At 34.0% G+C, this 20963-nt stretch overlaps 1 protein-coding gene across 1 annotated transcript in view; it reads right to left on the bottom strand.

Moving 5' to 3' along the window:
- LOC144443534 (leucine-rich repeat-containing protein 49-like) overlaps positions 1-20963 on the bottom strand; it is a 34648-nt gene that overhangs the window by 6445 nt on the left and 7240 nt on the right. The window contains exons 3-12 of the mRNA XM_078133057.1: positions 17820-17943; positions 16280-16507; positions 11945-12004; positions 9963-10068; positions 8829-9032; positions 6548-6758; positions 3062-3123; positions 2358-2505; positions 929-1012; positions 282-457 (exon numbers count right to left, since the gene is read on the bottom strand). Of these exons, the coding sequence (XP_077989183.1) occupies positions 282-457; positions 929-1012; positions 2358-2505; positions 3062-3123; positions 6548-6758; positions 8829-9032; positions 9963-10068; positions 11945-12004; positions 16280-16507; positions 17820-17943 (1403 nt within the window). The remainder of the gene's footprint in view (positions 1-281; positions 458-928; positions 1013-2357; positions 2506-3061; positions 3124-6547; positions 6759-8828; positions 9033-9962; positions 10069-11944; positions 12005-16279; positions 16508-17819; positions 17944-20963) is intronic.

The following is a 20963-nucleotide window of genomic DNA, read 5'->3' on the forward strand; positions in this document are numbered from 1 at the left end:
ATGCCTCATGCATTGCAATGGTGTCTACTCATCAAATCACATCACATCGCATTCTGCAAATCATGACAACCATTCATTGTGGATATAGTGATGCTGCTGTTGTGATTACCATGGCAACAAGTCATCAACACAGCCATCAAACTCACACATGCAGAGACACACAATAACATTGAATACAAGCAAGAAGAAACAACTAAATTTTTATATCTGTTGAAATGTAGTGCATTTGGCAATTAGAGAAAAAAACCCACACAAAACTAAAAAACCCACGGCTAACTTACGCAGTATCTGGTCTGTGATCATCCACATCAATAGCTGACATACTATTTGCACAAGTTGTAATGTTAGTATGAGATGTGAGTGGTCCAGGCTGTAGTCTGGTAGTCTTAGCCATAGCGGTACCCTGTGTTACCTCCCACTGTCTGGCAGCGTTGTTTATTGCTATCCGACGTTTCTCCTAAAGAAAGGTAGATAGAAATGAAACATAAGATTTTACAACGCAATGCCTACTAATAGAAGCTGTGTATTGAAAGAAATGCAACAACAACGTTATGCTAAGAACTTTATAGTAAAGCTCTGGCCACATGTAAATGGAGAAATCTGGTGAACTTAGAATAATTTAGGTGTATACTTGTGATTGACATTAGTTAGATAAGTATTACACTTAGCACCATACTAAATTGTGAAATGTATGAAATAGTATGGAAATTACTACTTGTTTTTTTGTGATATTTTAGTTATGTCAAGTTTACATGGCAAAACTTACAGCCAGCTAGTACGTCTTATCAATGTGTATATTGTACAGAATGCATCATTTTGATGGATGGTGTGGACATGAACTATTTGATATTTGTATATGACTGCAGTATTTCATTATCAAAAATATTTCATCTCCCTATTAAACTGACAATGAAATCATAAATCTCACCTTCATAAGTGCTATTTTATTGCTTTCTCTTTTCCGTTCATCTTCTTTTCTTGCCATTACATTTGCTATCCTACGTTCTTCTTCCTAAATAACCAATGCATGTAATACTGCTATTATACCAATGCATAATGGAGGGTCCTGGGGAATAACGTCTCTGGCCAACTGGGCTACTCTCTTTACATAAAGTTTATTGATTGATTGATACACACACACACACACACACACACACACACTCTAACAGTAAATACTACCTTTGGTCATTTAGTCTTCAAATTCTGTTCTGCAATATAGAGACTAGATAGGTACTTACAGCTGCACTGCTGCAGCTGGAAACTTTTTTCGTGTACATGTTTTGTTAGATATAGTGACTTACTTGTAATGTCACACACCCTGAATAGTAATGAATCACCTGTGGGTAAATATATTCTTTGGAGCTCTATACATGTAGTTCATTTTTGGGGTCTGCACCCAAAAATCAGCCCCCCCCCAAAAAAAAAACAAAAAAACAAAAAAAAACAAAACAAAAAACAAAACAAAAAAAACAAAAAAAACCAAAAAAAAACAAAAACAAAAAAAAAAAAAAAAAAACCATACAGAATATATTTTATTTATAAGTAATTGACCAATTATTAGTGAATAACTCTTTGGTTACTTGATGAAAAAAATATCCCAGCTGCAGCTAGTGAAGGTTTAACATGTGGTTGCAGGTCAAAGGTCAAATATTATATTCCTCTAGTCAATTAGTTAGTCAACTAAAATGTCATAACCTTACTATTATTAATCCTAGATGATGTAAGCTAAGAGAACATATTAACCCCCTCTCCCCTCCCCCTCCCCTCCCTAAAGATATCTGATCAGCTACAGTCAATCTTATCACCAAGTACAAGTATCTCAAGTATATAATTTCACCCCTGTCCTAGCAAAGAATCTCTGAGCCATGACTTCATCCCATCTCATCCCCTCCTACCATATCCCAATAACCCTATCCCTATGGAATTCATATGATATAACACCCTCTAGTCTTCATCTACCATGGTATCGAATCAAGTGAGAGCTTGAGATTTGATGCCACGGATAGCACTAGACTATAACACTCTGTGGATGTCAGAAGACATAACCATCTATCCCTGATGATGTCAGAGGTCAGAAGGCATAACCTCATGAGGACTTCTAGTGACATAACCCTATTCTACCTGTAAATACATAAGATATAACCATCTATCCCTGATGATGTCAGAGGTCAGAGGGCATTACCTCACTTCTAGTGACATAACCCTATGCTACCTGTAAGTACATCAGAAGATATAACCTAAAACCCATATACAGATATCTGAAAACTGTAAGTCTCATCTCATCTCTCATCTCATTCCTTAGAATATTAGATATGGACAATCCCACCCACTGTAAAGGAATACCATGATGAACTTACTGTAATTCTCTTCATATCTAATTGTCTCAGTTGGTGCATATACCGGAGTACAATCTGTTTATAGTACTGTTCCTGAGAGAAGGGATTACCATCCAATGACAACTCTGATAAGGACGGTGACTCAGACAGACACTGGATGTCATCAAAACTGAAAATATCAGATCAGGACAGTGTTAACATTCAACTCACACAGACATACACATAACACAGTGTTAACATTTAACTCACAGTCTCCATTTAAATGACAAGACGCCATCAACATTCACATCATGCGTCATGGAGGTATGATCGTGTTTTATAAAACTATAAATAGTACTGCAATAGCATTAATATTCAGTCCATAAAAACTTCACATTGTGTTTGTCATATTGACTAGATCATAGACCCTCAACCAACATGGAGGGTCTATGACTAGATAGTGTCAATAGATACTTTGTGATAACTTCCTCTTTTTTGAACATTTAAAAAGCAAACACACAAAGTCGTGACAATATTGATAAAGCCATTTAATTCCTTGGTTAGTATGAAGACTACGGTATGTTGCTATGGATGCCATGGTAACACAGAAATGGAATATCTAGAGAAATTCACACAGTTTGTGTACATTCAAAACATATAGTCATGATAAAATACCTTGGGAACTCAAGGTACATATCATTGTTAATATATAAATACTAGTCTGGATAACAAATTGAGAAACGTACCTGGAAATCTGATTAAAGCTGAGAAATAGCCTCTGAAGATTTGGTAGATTTTCAACATCACTCTGGAAACAAACAGGAAACAGACAAGTGAAATGTTTATTCTTTGCATTATATATACAACTCAGACAAAATACGTGTTACAGTCTTTGCATCTACTGCAGCTGAAGAATTGATCTAAGTTATTATTGTCTGTGTCTTTTATTGCATCCTTCAATACATGATTAGATTAAAAATAAATAATACCTTCATCAATAGATCTAGAGGTATATTAACATATATATACAAAGGTATAAAGCAAGCACACACACACACACACACGCACACACACACACACACACACACACACACACACACACGCACACACACACACAGACCCACATGTCATGCACACAAACATGCACACCACTCACAAATCACACACATCAGACATGGACACACACACACACACACACACACACACACACACACACACATACACACAGGGACAGACAGAAAGACAGAGGGACATAGAGACACACATGGATAGACAGGCAGACAGAGACAGAGAGAAACAGACTTATTGGGTATATTAAATGTAGTCATCCATGAAATCTTTGAGTACATAGCAATACTTCCTCTACTAATGTAATTATTGCCACCGTTACTGTTTTATCTAAATTACATAACAATCCATATTTGTACAGAAAGTAGACCGTGAAAAAATAATGATGAGAAGAAAATGATGAGATATTTAACAAAACACTGTGTTTTATAGTTCCATCTATTCTTAAATTCCCATTGCAATACTTGTCATACACTATACTACACTAGATGACATGTTATTTTCAGACAATTTCATAAAGTCATTCAATAATTGATTACCATAATACACTGATCACAAAACCACCTATCCCCTGTATACTAGATTGATATCATGTTATCAAAATACAGTGTTTTCACAATCAGTCTCATTCCAAATGTACCATCAAACCTTTACTTTAAACTAACATTTCTGATGTGAATCAAGATATTTGACGTAAGTACCATTGTTGTTCAAAATTAAGTAACGTATTAAAATTGTCTTTACACGTTAATATGTTGGAATGATTTAATAGAAAATGAAGTGAGAAATGTTCATTGTCTATTGATAAAATAACATACAATTAGAATTAATGAATTCAATTATCAAGAACAGAGTGAAAATGCATTTTTTTATGATCTGTAGAATTCTGTGAGTTTAAAAATATCTACTTTTGACAAAACAGAGCTCAACTTACCAATAACTCAATTGTTATGGATAACCATGGATACGACTATTATTTAGACTAAAAAAGACCTGCCACTAGTCTTTAGTAAATCCTATCACATACTGTCACACATTTTGTCAACTGTTTTTAGTGTTTTTTAAATCAATACTAATGACATTGTGTGTATGATGTAACATCTATCAGTAATATTTAGAGAGTGATAAATTCTATGAAAAGCTGTCAACAGACTTAATATAATACACAAGAACAATGTCAGAATAAAAAAAAATAAGTCCACATGAATATTAACTTTAATAATAATGTACTGGGGTGGGTGTGTGGGGGGGGGGGAGAGAGGGATGGATGTCTTTACCATGTGTTTATGATATTAATTATATAAAGAAAAATTGACTATTTTATATGCACCAGTACCTAAATTTTGTTGATTGAGAAGGTATGCATGGTAACCATGGAAACATTTAAAACTATTTATGAGGAATTCGATTTTAATAACCGAAAGACACATCAGCAAAAATAGTAAAAAACTTAATTCAAATTGAAAATTTAGTATTAAAATATCTTGTATGGTGGTAAAGTAGTAATATGGTTTATTGTTCAAATGTACAATGTATAACTTAACTAGTTGTCAATCACAATGGTGGCACTGAAAAACAGCAGTTCATGGTGGCCCTGAAAAACAGCAGTTCATGGTGGCCATGAAAAACAGCAGTTCATGGTGGCACTGAAAAACCGGCAGTTCAGTTTGTGATAAAGTGTATAACTATAACTATAATGCCTTTAAAAACTATCATCTTAAATCCACCTTGAAAATCCTCACTAAAGTGTGACATTATATTTGGAAATTCATGCCATTTATTTATTGTACTCATGAGATGTACATTATAATGAGAAACCACTCTCAAACTGGTGCAACTCTAATTCCAAAAAAACAAACATAGTTTTATAGTTATGTAAAGTAGCATAGGCTGTAATTTAGAAAGCTCCAACAAAATTTGTGATGTTCCAGTTCATGTATAACATTGTACATTCACATATAACACGTCAGTCAATGAAATCAATACAAATTACGGACATTATATTATATTATATTATACAAAATATCTCCATAATAAAGCACAAAGATCTATGATTTGTGAATAGGTAATTTATACAATGTATTGTAAATAGTGAACTCTTAGCTCTATGGTTCCAGACACACAAACAAACTAAACAATGCTAATAGTGTATGTCTCTAATGATATGATGAAATATTCACACTTTTGTATACTGTACTGAATGTTACAGGCTATAAATCACCTTGGCAACTAAATAAAAGAATCATTTTAAGGTAATGTTGATTTCATTATGTGTACTACTGTTTATTGATTTGATTCAAGAGTAACTGACAACCATTGTAGATTTCATTCTAAATATACAAATTATATGTACTGGGTTTGATGTCTTGCATGGTCTAAAGTTACAGGTTAATGAATTTTTTTCAACGTGTCAATTCTTGGATGTGACATAGTGGATCGATAAAGTCTGAATAGTGAACACACTGTAATTAGATTAACCTCTCTTTAAATACACTATATTACAATATAGACTTCATGTATTTGAACTATGCCAGAAGGTCTCTCATACAAAATGGACTGAAATCTTGTCTCATAAACATCAACAGGTGGAAATAGAAACAAATTTGACATGTTTGAACCACGGCAGGGCAATCCTTGACAACCCAAAATACACAAATGTTAGAGTTGTCATGTATTCAACATTATTATGTTAATATATATATATAAGAAGCAACAGTTTGAAATAAGTGGCATCAAAGAATGAATAATACACTCACTTTAGAAAAACAAGACTTATTTAAACTTACCATATTTTGTATCTTCTTACCCTTAACCTTAAATACGTTAATTCTGTTTGGATTGTCCATCGTCAACGACTGATTTAACTAGGAGTACATCAATTGCATGTACACCAAGGCATAAAATATCACTTTTTACAGCATTTTCTTATAATCTGGGGAGTCTTCATATTGTGTTTCTTTTAAGATAGCTAGGGTGTCCCAATGTAACCTTGTTTGACCTACTGCAGTAAATTCACTTTCTGAAAGTACAGACTACGCAGAGTGTGTTGCCTAGCAGTATTTCATTAGTTGATATAGGGGTCACAGAGTAGATGAATGCCATCAAACAAATGGATATTTTGTATGATTGAAAGGCATGAAATGAAAACACAAAGCAATACTTACCACTGTTGTTATTCTGTTTCTTCGTAAATTCAATTCAGCTAAAGAGTCCATGCCAGCCAAGTTGGTCACATGACTAATAACGTTGCCTGCTAGATTCAGTACTCTCAGCTCACTCAAATGACACAAATTCTCAATTTGGCTAATTTGGTTTCCATGGAGATCCAGTACATCCAATTTAATCAGTGTATCAAGATTTTGAATTCTCTGAATTCTATGAATAAAGTGAGAAGATAGGAATATGTCAGTGTATTGATGAGAAATTCAGATGGCTGATTGTTAATAACATCCTTCTCTATAAACAGAATTAGTTCCTTAAAGGAGCACAAGCTGAGTTTATCCATATTTGGGTATAGTTTATCCATATTTGGGCGTAGTTTATACATATTTGGGCATAGTTTATCCATATTTGGGCATAGTTTATCCATATTTGGGCGTAGTTTATACATATTTGGGCATAGTTTTTGCTGCATATTTGAAAGGTACTCACAGTATTGTACTTATTTAAGCAGACTCAGCCACCACTTGTAATTGACTGAACTCAAACCTGGTATCCTGATATAACCCATAAATGATCTGATGACTTCATTTAGCATACATATCAAAATATGTTCATGAAATCCAAACTATGCAATCAGCTGTTCTAACCATGCCAGAGAAGACAATAGTAATGTTATAGAAGACATGCATCAACATTAACAATATACTGGAATGTGGTTTTGTTTAAGTATTTCACTTGGGTAATATATGCTTACAAATTTAGCTTGTCTCATTTTAATAAATGTGGCATAGAGAGAAATGATTTGTGGACACCTAGCAAATTAGGGAAAGGACCTGGTTTTTTCGTGATGGTAAAAGATCACTCAATATGATTAAAATCTGATCTTTGAAAGAACCTGACTTTAATTATTATATTTCAAATCATCTGTGTTTGTTTGTTGTTTGCTATGGTGTCTTTATGTTAATATTTGCCTTCACCAAACAGTAAATGAAACTAATTGTGCCCTATCAAAGATTAGTTTGGAAACAGACTGGAGACCAGTGCAGCATTGTAGCATTTACAAGGTTTATATGATGAACAGATGATAATCACAATACAATTATTCTAACACTGTATTTTGCCCCCAAATAAATCAAATAAGTAAATAAAATAAATAAATAAATACATGTTCCCAAGTCTGTATTTCACATATGTTACAGTTGTTCAGAAGTATATGGATTGAGACAGTTGACAATAATGATACCACAATACCTCTTTAAACTGATCCTGTCATAAAATTATAATTTTTGTAATTTTTCTATTTACAATATATATGTGCATAATATAGAAAGCTTTCAGTCAGCAATGTAAATTTCAAATAAATACACTCATTTAGATTACAACAGCTGTTTGGATATAATGAAGTCTAGTCATTAATCTTTCCTTGATATACATACAATATACATTAGTCAGTGTCCTAGAGACATTCAGAAGTCTAAAAACCCTCAGGCAATTTATATGGCTTGCAAAGTAACTAGACCAATTTGTGTAATTAATACACTCGTAATTTCAATTTGGCAAAAAACTACAAGGAAACATAGATATTATAAGGATTTTATGAGAAGGATATTGAAATTCTTTCGAATAATTAATATGAAATTCTTACATTGCAAATACTTGATAGCTAATTGCATGTAAATAATTTGAATGTGAAGTCTTGTGTAATAGTTTTACGTAATATTTTAGATTTAATGTATTTAGATGAACCAAACTAGAATACATTTGAATAATTTATCATTTATGAATTACATAGTGCAGGAGAAAAATCTCTAAGATTATAAAATTATTCATTTGGTATGTTCTTTTGCTAGTCTTTCTCATTTTGTAATGTTCAGACCGCTGAGACATGTTCGTGTAGTGGTCTTTAAATGATAAATTATTATTATTAAATTATTATTATTTCAAATTTGCAGAAATTGCCTTCATTCATTTCATTATCAGAAACTGTCTAATCTATTAGAAATGGGTCTATGGTTGATTTAATAGCAGATATTGCCTTCATTCATTTCATTACCAGAAACTGTCTACAATTATGTCTATAATCTCATCAGAAAACCTGTCTATAATTACTCTTATCAGAGCTTGGGCTATAGATATTGTCTACAACTATTCCTGTAATCAAAGATTAATCTATAATCTATCTCCCTATCAAAAGCTATTCGATAATCATTGCTATTATCTATTATCTGTGAATAGTCTATAATCACCTTCATTATCAAGCTATATTATCAAAAGATTACTTACCGGTTCTTTCCCAACATAAGCACCCTTAATGACTTTAGAGTACTTAATCCAGAAATCTCTTCAATTTGGTTGTCATAGAGATCCAGGAATATTAACCTCCTTAAGTTATTAAGGTGTTGTATTTTAGTTATCATGTTATGCTGGAAGTTTAGAAGCCTTAGATGTTCTTCACCCTCCAGGATTGGACAAACAGTGAGTCTCCTCCTGATGGAAAAAAAAGATGAAATATTACATAATTTTCTTCTATAATCTTTTAATTTATATTTTCCTTTTAATGTGATTTCAGTTTAGGACTAGAATTTGAGTGAGAAAAATACTTGTCTGGCACTGCTATACAAAGTGTTGGCTCACAAGAACTTAATTAAATATTATATTTAAAACTGATAAGATAGCACTGTCTATGGATTCATTCTTCAAGTTTACTCTCATGTGGGTCAACAGAGGGAGTGCTCTGTGAGAAATGGTTTGCATTTACATACACAAACCACTCACATACAAGTGCAGGGTAGCTGAACATATTTTTGACCACCAGAGGGCGCTATATACAAAATTTACCACTCCTGCAGATGGACGATTGTCATTTTTTACAGCATGGAGCTGGCAAATATCTTCAAATTCAACAAAACACGCAAAGTAAAAAAACAAGTGATCACCAACTAGGAGATACTGTTTTAGTATTCAGATACTCTCGTCATCTGTAACTACTTACACTCAGGTCATACAAAATGGCAAGATATGAATTTAATGCTCTGCCATTTGATCAAATCTTTATTGCTTGGCAATGTTTATATGATTTGGTTACATTGTTGTGTACCATTCTACAGTGTCAGCGAGAGAAGAAGTTGAAAATATCATTTTTGACAAAAAATTCCTAAAAAATTGAAAATGGCACAGTTCAACTTGGCATGAACAAATCTGAATAGCATCCCCCCAAGGAACATGCCAACCAAATATTCAAGTATTCTGACTCAGTTTTCGAGAAGATGAAAATAAAAAAGGTTGACGGACAGACGGTGACGGAGAATCTACCTAACCCTTAAGTTCCGCTCAGCCTTTGCTGACAGTGGAGCTAAAAATAACAGATTATGTTGTTAAAAGAAAATCAGAATAGAAACATAGAGTCACATGACTCACCTGTCCAAATTGAGTCTGTCTGGGTTAGCCCCTCTTTCTTCTGGTGTCCTATATACTATGGGTACACCAGGTACTGAAGGACTCTCAGCAAAGATGACTCTATCACCTAGATAATAGAATAAATATACTTTAAAATCATCATCTCACTACAGGCCATTTTTGTCTTCATCAAAGACACCCCTTCCCACATTACCGCCCTGTTGTGTTATAGAGTCACAGTACACATTATGGGGTCCATCAAATCTTGACAAGAAATGTGTCTACTATTATTGGTTTTGATAACTATTCTGTGAAACCTTTGAACAGGAAAGTAATACTTTTGATAAAATAATGACATAAAAATGTCCCCAGCTTTTATTGATTCTGATGAAAATGATTTGTTTCCATTGTTTTGTCGATGTGCATTGTTGTGACTATTTCATCATGGCTTACACATAATGCAATCTAATTCTCTATGTTGATGTAGAAAGGAGTAAAAGGTTTCTCATATTGTTGGCAGGTTAGGTTTCATTATCAACCAGCAGTTATTTTTTTTTAGTGATGTCATAAACTCATAGGTTGAATTTCATGTTCAGCAAATGTGTAACAAAATGTTTTAAAACATGATTTTGGACTTATTTCATACCTCTCTATTTCAAACACAATGAATGACATCAAGAGTACAAACTTTGAAAAAAAAAGGTTTCAATTTTTACAAATTCTTGAGCCATGTAGATGAGAAACATTTACTTGTTGACTATAAGTTTGTCTTTTTACTGTGACAAACTTATACTGGCTTGTTCATAGAGGATAGCATATACAATGATGTCTGCATGTTCTGTAGTAATACATGCAATAGCAGTCTTGTGTGTGGCCATCATCGATGAACAAGTCAAAGACAGTTTTCAACTGAAACCATGCAGCAAGCTAAGCACTCACAAATCAAGGGGGGGGGGGGGCATTCTTGTGATAGTTATGAATATGAACAGGGGTAGGAGGAGGGGGCAGAACACATTGAGACAGAACTACATCACTAAATCTCTATCAACAAGATGATTGGTGATTACAAACTCTCCAGTTGGAGAAGGGAAGGAAAACTCAACACTAAAATTCAAATCACAGCTTTAAATTTAAGTTATGAAATTAAAAACATTATGAAATTATAAACATGGATGGCATTCATAACAATAGACAATATCTACAGCTACATGTATCAGTGCCTACAACTACAATGTTGATACTAGTATTAGTATTATATGGCACACTGTATGTAGATGACACTCAATCTGAAGACTGCCCTCTAGTGTCTGAGAACAGCAGTTATACATTTGAGCTACTGGGTTGATTCATTACTGAATACTATGACATTGGTTTTAACATGGACTATTTACAGGGTTGTATCATTAACACTGGATGGAATACATAACATTAGTAAATATAAGAATTGAAGACAAGGCATATACTGTATTGTACCGTATACTATACTCAGCCTATAAGCCCATCCCATGCATAAACCATTTCATACATACTGTCCGCATATGACTGAATTTTAATGTGAAATCAAGATGAAGCCACTTTTGGGGTTTTAGACTTTTACACAGTCTCAGAGAAAAGACTTACCTGAACACCAAACACATTTTACAAATGATCTGAGTATAATTGCCATTGAATTTTTCATTTCCACCTTTTGGGTGTTCAGCAAAGGATGGGCTTATACTAGGATTTGAACAAGTCTAGATACAGTATACTTAGTACCACAGCTAAGGTAGACCATGGGAATACAATGCATAATTGTGATTGTATGATTGACAGTCACAACACAGGAGAAGTAAACAAAACTATGTTTCTAACTGCCATACCACTAACACATACACATACACACGCCATGGATTGATCTGACTGCTCTGGAGAAAATCAACCTGTACACAATTAATTTTCTAGAGAACAGCGAGATAAACAAGTTCAAATTGAGAAATAGGTGATAGAGTGACAGACTGCGATACCTGGTTTAGCATTAGGATGGTTTGTGATAACAATAGTACACGTCGGTGGTTCCTCTATACCTGGTGTGGTAAAACAGTGTGTGATCAAAAGGTTAGTCAATCATACATGCAACTGTGTAAATGGGTGTATTTGTGTCAATGTAAGCATGTGCAATTGTGTATGTGTAAGTGTACATGCATGGGTGTCTGTCATGTATGTATGTATGTATGTATGTATGTATGTATGTATGTATGTATGTATGTATGTATGTATGTATGTATGTATGTATGTATGTATGTATGTATGTATGTATGTATGTATGTATGTATGTATGTATGTATGTATGTATGTATGTATGTATGTATGTATGTATGTATGTATGTATGTATGTATGTATGTATGTATGTATGTATGTATGTATGTATGTATGTAGTATGTATGTATGTAGTATGTATGTATGTAGTATGTATGTATGTATGTATGTATGTATGTATGTATGTATGTATGTATGTATGTATGTATGTATGTATGTATGTATGTATGTATGTATGTATGTATGTATGTATGTATGTATGTATGTATGTATGTATGTATGTATGTATGTATGTATGTATGTATGTATGTATGTATGTATGTATGTATGTATGTATGTATGTATGTATGTATGTATGTATGTATGTATGTATGTATGTATGTATGTATGTATGTATGTATGTATGTATGTATGTATGTATGTATGTATGTATGTATGTATGTATGTATGTATGTATGTATGTACCGGTATGTACATACATATGTGTCTGTATGTATATGTGCCATGTGGTGTGGGTCAGCTTGTGCAGCTGTGTGAGTATGTTTTATATGTAAGTATTTACAGTCTGCCTATCCTGTATATAAAGTATGTTAATGTTACCATATACACTCATTCTCTGCTATGGTGGTGATAAAGTCAAATGTCTCCAGTGGCCAAACCAAACTAAACTAAGAAGGTTGTCAGTGTTACAAACAAATACTGGGTTTTCACATTATAGTTGTTCACATTTCATTGCCCTTTCCTTTTTTTGGGGGTATTCAGGACTCTAAATATTTGAAATCTATCTTGTACTTGACTTCACAATGTATGAGAGAGGGCCATGTTACCCTGGACAAACAATGACAAAACATTTTGTCTCCTGAATGTGACTCAGGATCTTTCAGTTAATAGTTTAGTTTTGTAATCATCCTTTCCAGCCTTTCATGACAAATGTTGATGTCAATGCAAATTTGTAAACATTTCTTGTTTTCTATGGTGTAATATTGAGGAACATGTAACTTTTTTACTAGCATATTTGTTTACTTTTTCTTGTACTCTCTGATATGATTGTTATCCATAATGTTAAATATTAGTGTTCATTGTCCCTAGTCTGGGATATCATACTCTATGCTTCTTTTAAAAATAGCTGCAAAGCAGGTTACTGGAATTTTGTATTTTGACAGCAAGTCAATGTATATGTATATGAAGTTGTTATTAACATGACATTTGATATCAGTATTTCCATCAATATTTTTACCAAAAGATTTAGCAAACTTCAAAAGTGCATTCTTAAATTCAGTGGGGTAGAGGTGGGTGTTGGGAAATATTTGTCTGTATCAGTACCAACAACAGAGGATGAGTATGCACAGCAAAATCTCATGCAAGTGCAAAGTAGGCTAGTTTTCAGAATGAGAATCACATTAAGATTTGTATGCTCATTTTTAAGTCAAAGGTCAAACCAGTTTCTGATTGGCTACTTTAAGTATATTTGAAAACAAATGATAGGTTTTATGTCAAACATTGATAGCACACATCAATCATTGTAATTTGTACCTTTTTTACTATTGTTACTATTTTTATTATTTGGATTTTCAATTGGAGTTTCTTCTGTAAGACAAAAGTAGGGGAAGGAAGATGATGTATTAGTACAAAGACGTAGAAAATGTGTTCCACACAACACTTTCTGACCAATCAGAGTAAGTTTGACAATTTACCACAGTAGTTGGTAACTCTTCACCGCCTAAAAACATTTCAATATCATTGATTTAGCTATAAACCAAATATTTTGAACCTTTTATAATTTTATCTTGTTATTCATTTTTTTTTCATTAGATGATGAAATTTTCTGTACCTTATGGAGTTATTATAAGTCTTAGGTTACAGAATCTACTGTTCACAGTTTTGTCATGTTTCATATTATCAATTTTAGAAACATTATGCAAAATTTTTTCTACTGTGGTACAAGCGTCTAACACCCTCATCATATGGTCATTGTTGTATGTATTTAATATTGTATTAAAATGGGTTTAAGTGCAAGTCGTATGTGTACTTTTTACAATCTTTATGTAATAATGCTGTGTTGTAGTGCAAGTTGTACAATGTAGACACTTCACAAGCTGTGTTACTCTGCAATCTTACACTATCTTATTGTGTACATTCTAGAGCCATGAACACACATAACGCTTGATTTACTGTTCATATCTCACAATGCACAATTCATTTATGAGAGGTGTAAACTGTGCGCATCAACAAAAATAACATTCTTTCAACAAAGATTGCTATCTATGTGCTATGATGTAGAGAACAGAGAACCAAGACATCACGATTAATGTATTCCTTATCCCCTCACACACACACAAGCTGACAGAACAGTATCTTTTCTAAAGTGTTATAGTGAGACAATCTTTCAGTCTGTGGTACTTAAATTGACTAAAAGAGGACCCAATACCTGTGCTGCGAGAACCAGTACAAATCATTTTGAAGTTTTTTTAAGTGCATCACTCCATTTGATAATCTGAGACCAAGCTTGCACAATGATATGATTTTGTGTTCTAGCCATATAAACTTTGAAATCATATCTATTGATTTTAGCAAACTGTTTAGAAGTTAATTAGTAGTTTATCATAACATGTTAACTATAACTTAGCTGAACTAGTGGGCAATAATTAATAAACTCTACAAAATAAATGCTACAAATGCTACTTAGAATTCTACAATTAAATGCTACAAATGCTACTTAGAATTCTACAATTAAATGCTACAAATGCTACTTAGAATTCTACAATTAAATGCTACAAATGCTACTTAGAATTCTACAAATGCTACTTAGAATTCTTCAATTAAATGCTTCAAATGTTACCACTGGTATACAAAATACTAGTATTAACTAGAAGTCCTAGTTACCACTTGTATACAAAATACTTGTTATTGCTTGCGATGAGTCTAAATGACAACAGTTAGTTAATCTTGTCTTACACTTGAGCTATCTAGCTTTCTGATTGAAAGTTTACTTGCCATTTACCAGCGAATATTTTGATAACAGTACTATCAACTATGCAAGCAATAAAAACATAAAACTGAATTACTGAAAATAAAGAGCAACTATTTATAATCTGCAGTGAATATTTGCTAATTTACAGAATTTATATATTTCATTTGAAAGGTCTTCTAGGAAAGAGTCATGATATATGCAAATAAAAAAGTATACCAGAAATACAAAGTCATAATATGACAAATGATAATATTGAGAATATACAGCTGAAATTACAAGAGTAGTTCAAGCAGTTTTTGTACTCATTTACAGCTGAAATTACAAGTGTAGTTCAAGCAGTTTTTGTACTCATTTACAGCTGAAATTACAAGAGTAGTTCAAGCAGTTTTTGTACTCATTTACAGCTGAAATTACAAGTGTAGTTCAAGCAGTTTTTGTACTCATTTACAGCTGAAATTACAAGAGTAGTTCAAACAGTTTTTGTACTCATTTACAGCTGAAATTACAAGAGTAGTTCAAACAGTTTTTGTACTCATTTACAGCTGAAATTACAAGTGTAGTTCAAGCAGTTTTTGTACTCATTTACAGCTGAAATTACAAGAGTAGTTCAAGCAGTTTTTGTACTCATTTACAGCTGAAATTACAAGAGTAGTTCAAACAGTTTTTGTACTCATTTACAGCTGAAATTACAAGAGTAGTTCAAACAGTTTTTGTACTCATTTACAGCTGAAATTACAAGTGTAGTTCAAGCAGTTTTTGTACTCATTTACAGCTGAAATTACAAGAGTAGTTCAAACAGTTTTTGTACTCATTTACAGCTGAAATTACAAGAGTAGTTCAAACAGTTTTTGTACTCATTTACAGCTGAAATTACAAGAGTAGTTCAAGCAGTTTTTGTACTCATTTACAGCTGAAATTACAAGAGTAGTTCAAGCAGTTTTTGTACTCATTTACAGCTGAAATTACAAGAGTATATACATCTTTAAAGGACTTAGCATATAGTTCAAGAATGCATTTAAAATTACCATACCAGGAAGTTGTGATGCTACATATTGGTATAGATTCCCCTACCTGGTAAATGTGTGTTACTTTTATGTTGTCTAACGTTAGATCCACCAGCACTTTGGATTTGTCTAATGTGTGGTATGCCTGATGAGTTTTCATCACTTGATGAGTGTACATCTTGTGAGTCAGGCTGAGTTAGGTCTGTCAACTGTGTAGCATATGCTGTGGACGGATAGTGGATTTGTCGTCGACCGCTTGGCCCCGAACTACCTCGTTGTGCTGGGTCAGAATAATCTAATTCAAAAGGAAAAGAGGAAAGTACAACACTGGGTTTAAATAAGGTTTTAAATTAGGAACCCACAGTAACAGAGAAGTGAATTGCATAGATATACAAAAGTCATGTATGTATACATGTATACACTGTACCTCAATTCAGGTGAGGAACCCTGATACAATATAACAGTCAGATAGATTTTATCTACTACCCTTACAGACACACCGATAGGAAAGTCTGGTAAACTATATATTTGTGGGTAAACGTAGATAGATTTCACCTACTTACTGCCCTTACAAAAACATTGCTTGGTCCAAGTGGAGATCTCTAATAAACCACATGCACTTTGGCAAACTCTTGAACAAAAATACTCCTGGGAAACCTGGTAAATATGTAGGTAAGATTTTGGTTAAATTTTACCTACTTGCTGCCCTAAAAATACACATTTACAAAAGTGAATCATGCCATTACATTGCCCCCTATCCAAGTATCTATGTAGATGAAGCATGCTGTACTGTTTGTGACTTGCATCCTGTACTGTAGCTTACAGAGCAATGGTTTATTTTTAATATGTACATGTACACCTTAGAGGTCGAGACTCAAATTTAAAGCCTATGGCTATTGTATATTGTAATGCAAAACTCTTGGGTTTAGGCTATCATAGACTGTAATGGCAGACTTAAGGCTATCGTAGACCGTTATGGCAGACTTTAGGCTATCATAGACTGTAATGGCAGACTTAAGGCTATCGTAGACCATAATAACAGACGTTAGGCTATCGTAGACCGTTATGGCAGACTTTAGGCTATTGTAGCCCGAAATGGCAGACTTTAGGCTATTGAAAACTTTGATACCTGACTCAGTGACTGTTGGCTAATGTACTTCTGTAGACTCTACGGTGAGACCTATGGCATTTAACAAAGTTAGTCAATTTTCAGACACTGCCTTTGGCCTAATTGTGTCTTTTAACACATACAAAGTACAGCTGGTATGTCTCCTTTAGAAACAGATAGCAGGACTAAAGACAGGTGTGCATTACAAGCCATGCCATTTATCATGCACATGTACCTATGTAATCATATACTCTATGTATTGCTACGGAGAAATCATGATTTCTACCTGTGCAGTAATTTTCTGTATCACAACCTGGTACACTTTTCCCAAATAAGGTCAGTTACGTGAATTGCTGAATACTTTCTGTTGCTATATGTGTTGCTATAGTGTATCTTTCTATCTGTAAATAAAATAGCATGACTGATCACTGGAGATGATAACAATATATTCCAGGTTGTATTCTCACAAGTATAAGTTTATGCCATAGTGTATACTTACTGTAATGTGGTGAAACTTGATATCGTTCTGGTGTGTGTTCACCAGATCTTCTCACTGGACTGCCATGGACTTCATTTGGACGGAAAGCTGCTGACTGGTCCCTTGTTAGACGAAAGTCAGGATTCTGTACAAATTACAGAAGAAAAATATATTCATTGTAGGTGACATCAGAAGACAGGATTCAAATTCAGACTATACACTTATCTAGTTGTACACTTCAAAAAATTTTTTTTGACTCAGTGAAAGGATTCATTGCACTTTGAGAAATCCTTTTTGAGACCAATTTTAAGGCAAATCCCATATTTGATTACATCATATGCACACAGATCACAAACAACTGTCCATAGATAGAATTCTTACCTGCAATCCACACATAACATACAACTGTCGATACATAGAATTCTTACCTGCAATCCACACACCACATACAACTGTCCATATATAGAAACTCTTACCTGCAATCCACACATCACATACAACTGTCCATTGATACTCAGCATCGTAACTCACTTTCACTCTGTCTAACCCTACCATCACCAATGCAATGTCACATTCTCTTATGCTGGCTATTTATTTTGATTCATCACTACAATTAAGTCAGATTGGAGTTACAAATATCCATAGCGTGTGATTTACACAGGATATTGACAGCTAAAACCATTGGTTGCCGTTAGCAATCCCATTATCACCAATGACAATGTATACAACATAGCACCTGCTACTAAGTGTGGTCGTCAGTCTCTAAACTACAAATTACTCTAAAGTAGGTTTTTACAACTACGCAGTTTAAACTCAGTGTTACTTTAAACAGAATTTCCCTATTATATATGTCAAATGTGTTTTTAATATTAGATTAATAGTCTAGACAGAACCACTCATGAGTACATGAAATATAAAAACATTTAGTGCAAACTACACTTGTATGGTATATAATAACAAGTCTGTGTAGATATCAGTACAGAGCTCACGTTGATTTGTCTTATTCAAAACTTGATGAAGTTTTGACATTATAAATGATTCTTTATATATCTAAGATTTGGAGTACAATAGTATACCTAAGTGGACTCTCAGTAAGTTGCGCTTTGCTAACTCACAGTTTCAGCTAAGTCATGGGTACCACTTTTGCTCACATTTTTTCTATTGTTCCTAATTTAATTACATTGAATCCCAAGCGTTTCACAGTCAAAAACTCCACATAGGTTTGTCTACTCTCTAGAATGGTGATTCCACTGTTGAACCATCTTTACACAACACGACACGACACGACATGACAAGACACAACACAACACAACACAACACAACACAACACAACACAATGCAACGCAATGAATATTCATGGCAATATTCAATGTCTACAGTATTGTAGTCAAAATTATTTTTAAGATAACTACTCAACTAACTTTCTATAACTGGACCATTTTGCTTTCTGATTTGTTATTGGTTATTTAAATAATTTTTCAGGGGATGGAGTGGGGTGGGTGGGGTGGGTGGGATGGGTGGGGTGGGTGGGATGGGTGGGGTGGCTGGGGTGGCTGGGATGGGTGGGGTGGGTGGGATGGAGTGGGGTGGGTGGGGTGGGTGGGATGGGTGGGTGGATGCATATTAGACTTTTAATGTTACTCTTACAATATTAATTTGCAAGTTTCAGGTTCTTCAAGTGTCTTGGACAATCTGACAATGAAGTCGTTGGTTTTGGGAGAAAGTGGAATGACTGCAACTTATCAAGGGTTGTAACTCAGCAAGGGCTTATTGTACAATACATCCAAAGACATGCAATTAAACAAAGAAGTATTTGAGTCTGTTATGTACATGTACAGACAGACACACTCTTGTTTGACATGCTGCTCAGTTACACACTAGAGAGGAGCATTATGCCACACAGACATTTCACTGATGTTTTACAGTATCTAAGCTACATCGATGAGAATGAATATTGTCAGACAGCTCAACTACAGTGTATGTGCCTCCAATATGTCACAAGACATACATACATACATACTACAATACGGTGGGTAACATGTTGATCATAGTGTTATTAATGGAATGGTTTTTATCCCAGAGCATTTGCTCACAATTGTTCAGAGTTGCTTTACAATCAAACGTTTTAAAAACAAGTTTACTTTAAGACAAGAAAAACTTGTTTGTCTTTTTTCAACCTAAAGTGACAAAACTTGCTAATTTGCATGCACCAATACAATAGATAAACTTTTTTTGTGTGACAAGTACTGGGAGAAGCAAGAGTGAACAGTAGAAAAAATAGGAGCCAAGGATTAACTGCCACTTGGCCTCCACTGCAAGTTAGCTAGTGTTAACATGGCCATCACTGCAAGTTAGCTAGTGTTAACATAGCCATCACTGCAAGTTAGCTAGTGTTAACATGGCCATCACTGCAAGTTAGCTAGTGTTAACATGGCCATCACTGCAAGTTAGCTAGTGTTAACATAGCCATCACTGCAAGTTAGCTAGTGTTAACATGGCCATCACTGCAAGTTAGCTAGTGTTAACATGGCCATCACTGCAAGTTAGCTAGTGTTAACATGGCCATCACTGCAAGTTAGCTAGTGTTAACATAGCCAACATTTCAAGTTTGCCAGGGTCAACATAGCCAACATTTCAAGTTTGCCAGGGTCAACATAGCCAACATTTCAAGTTTGCCAGGGTCAACATAGCCAACATTTCAAGTTAGCTAGGGTCAATATAGCCAACATTTCAAATTAGCTAGGGTCAATATAGCCAACATTTCAAGTTAGCTAGGGTCAACACAGCCAACATTTCAAGTTAGCTAGGGTCAATATAGCTAACATTTCAAGTTAGATAGGGTCAATATAGCCAACATTTCAAGTTAGCTAGGGTCAATATAGCTAACATTTCAAGTTAGCTAGGGTCAATATAGCTAACATTTCAAGTTAGCTAGGGTCAATATAGCCAACATTTCAAGTTAGCTAGGGTCAATATAGCCAACATTTCAAGTTAGCTAGGGTCAACATACATCACTACTACAAGTTACATGTAGTTAGGGTCAACTATATTAACATTTATCCTTAGGTATGCTCAAATGTGAATCATTTGAGACTGTAATTCCATGAATATATACACAGAGGTAATTCCAATTGTGACAGGTATGCAAAGGTATAATACTTTATA

The sequence above is a fragment of the Glandiceps talaboti genome, chromosome 12, assembly GCF_964340395.1.
Source record: "Glandiceps talaboti chromosome 12, keGlaTala1.1, whole genome shotgun sequence".
Lineage (NCBI taxonomy): Eukaryota > Metazoa > Hemichordata > Enteropneusta > Spengelidae > Glandiceps > Glandiceps talaboti.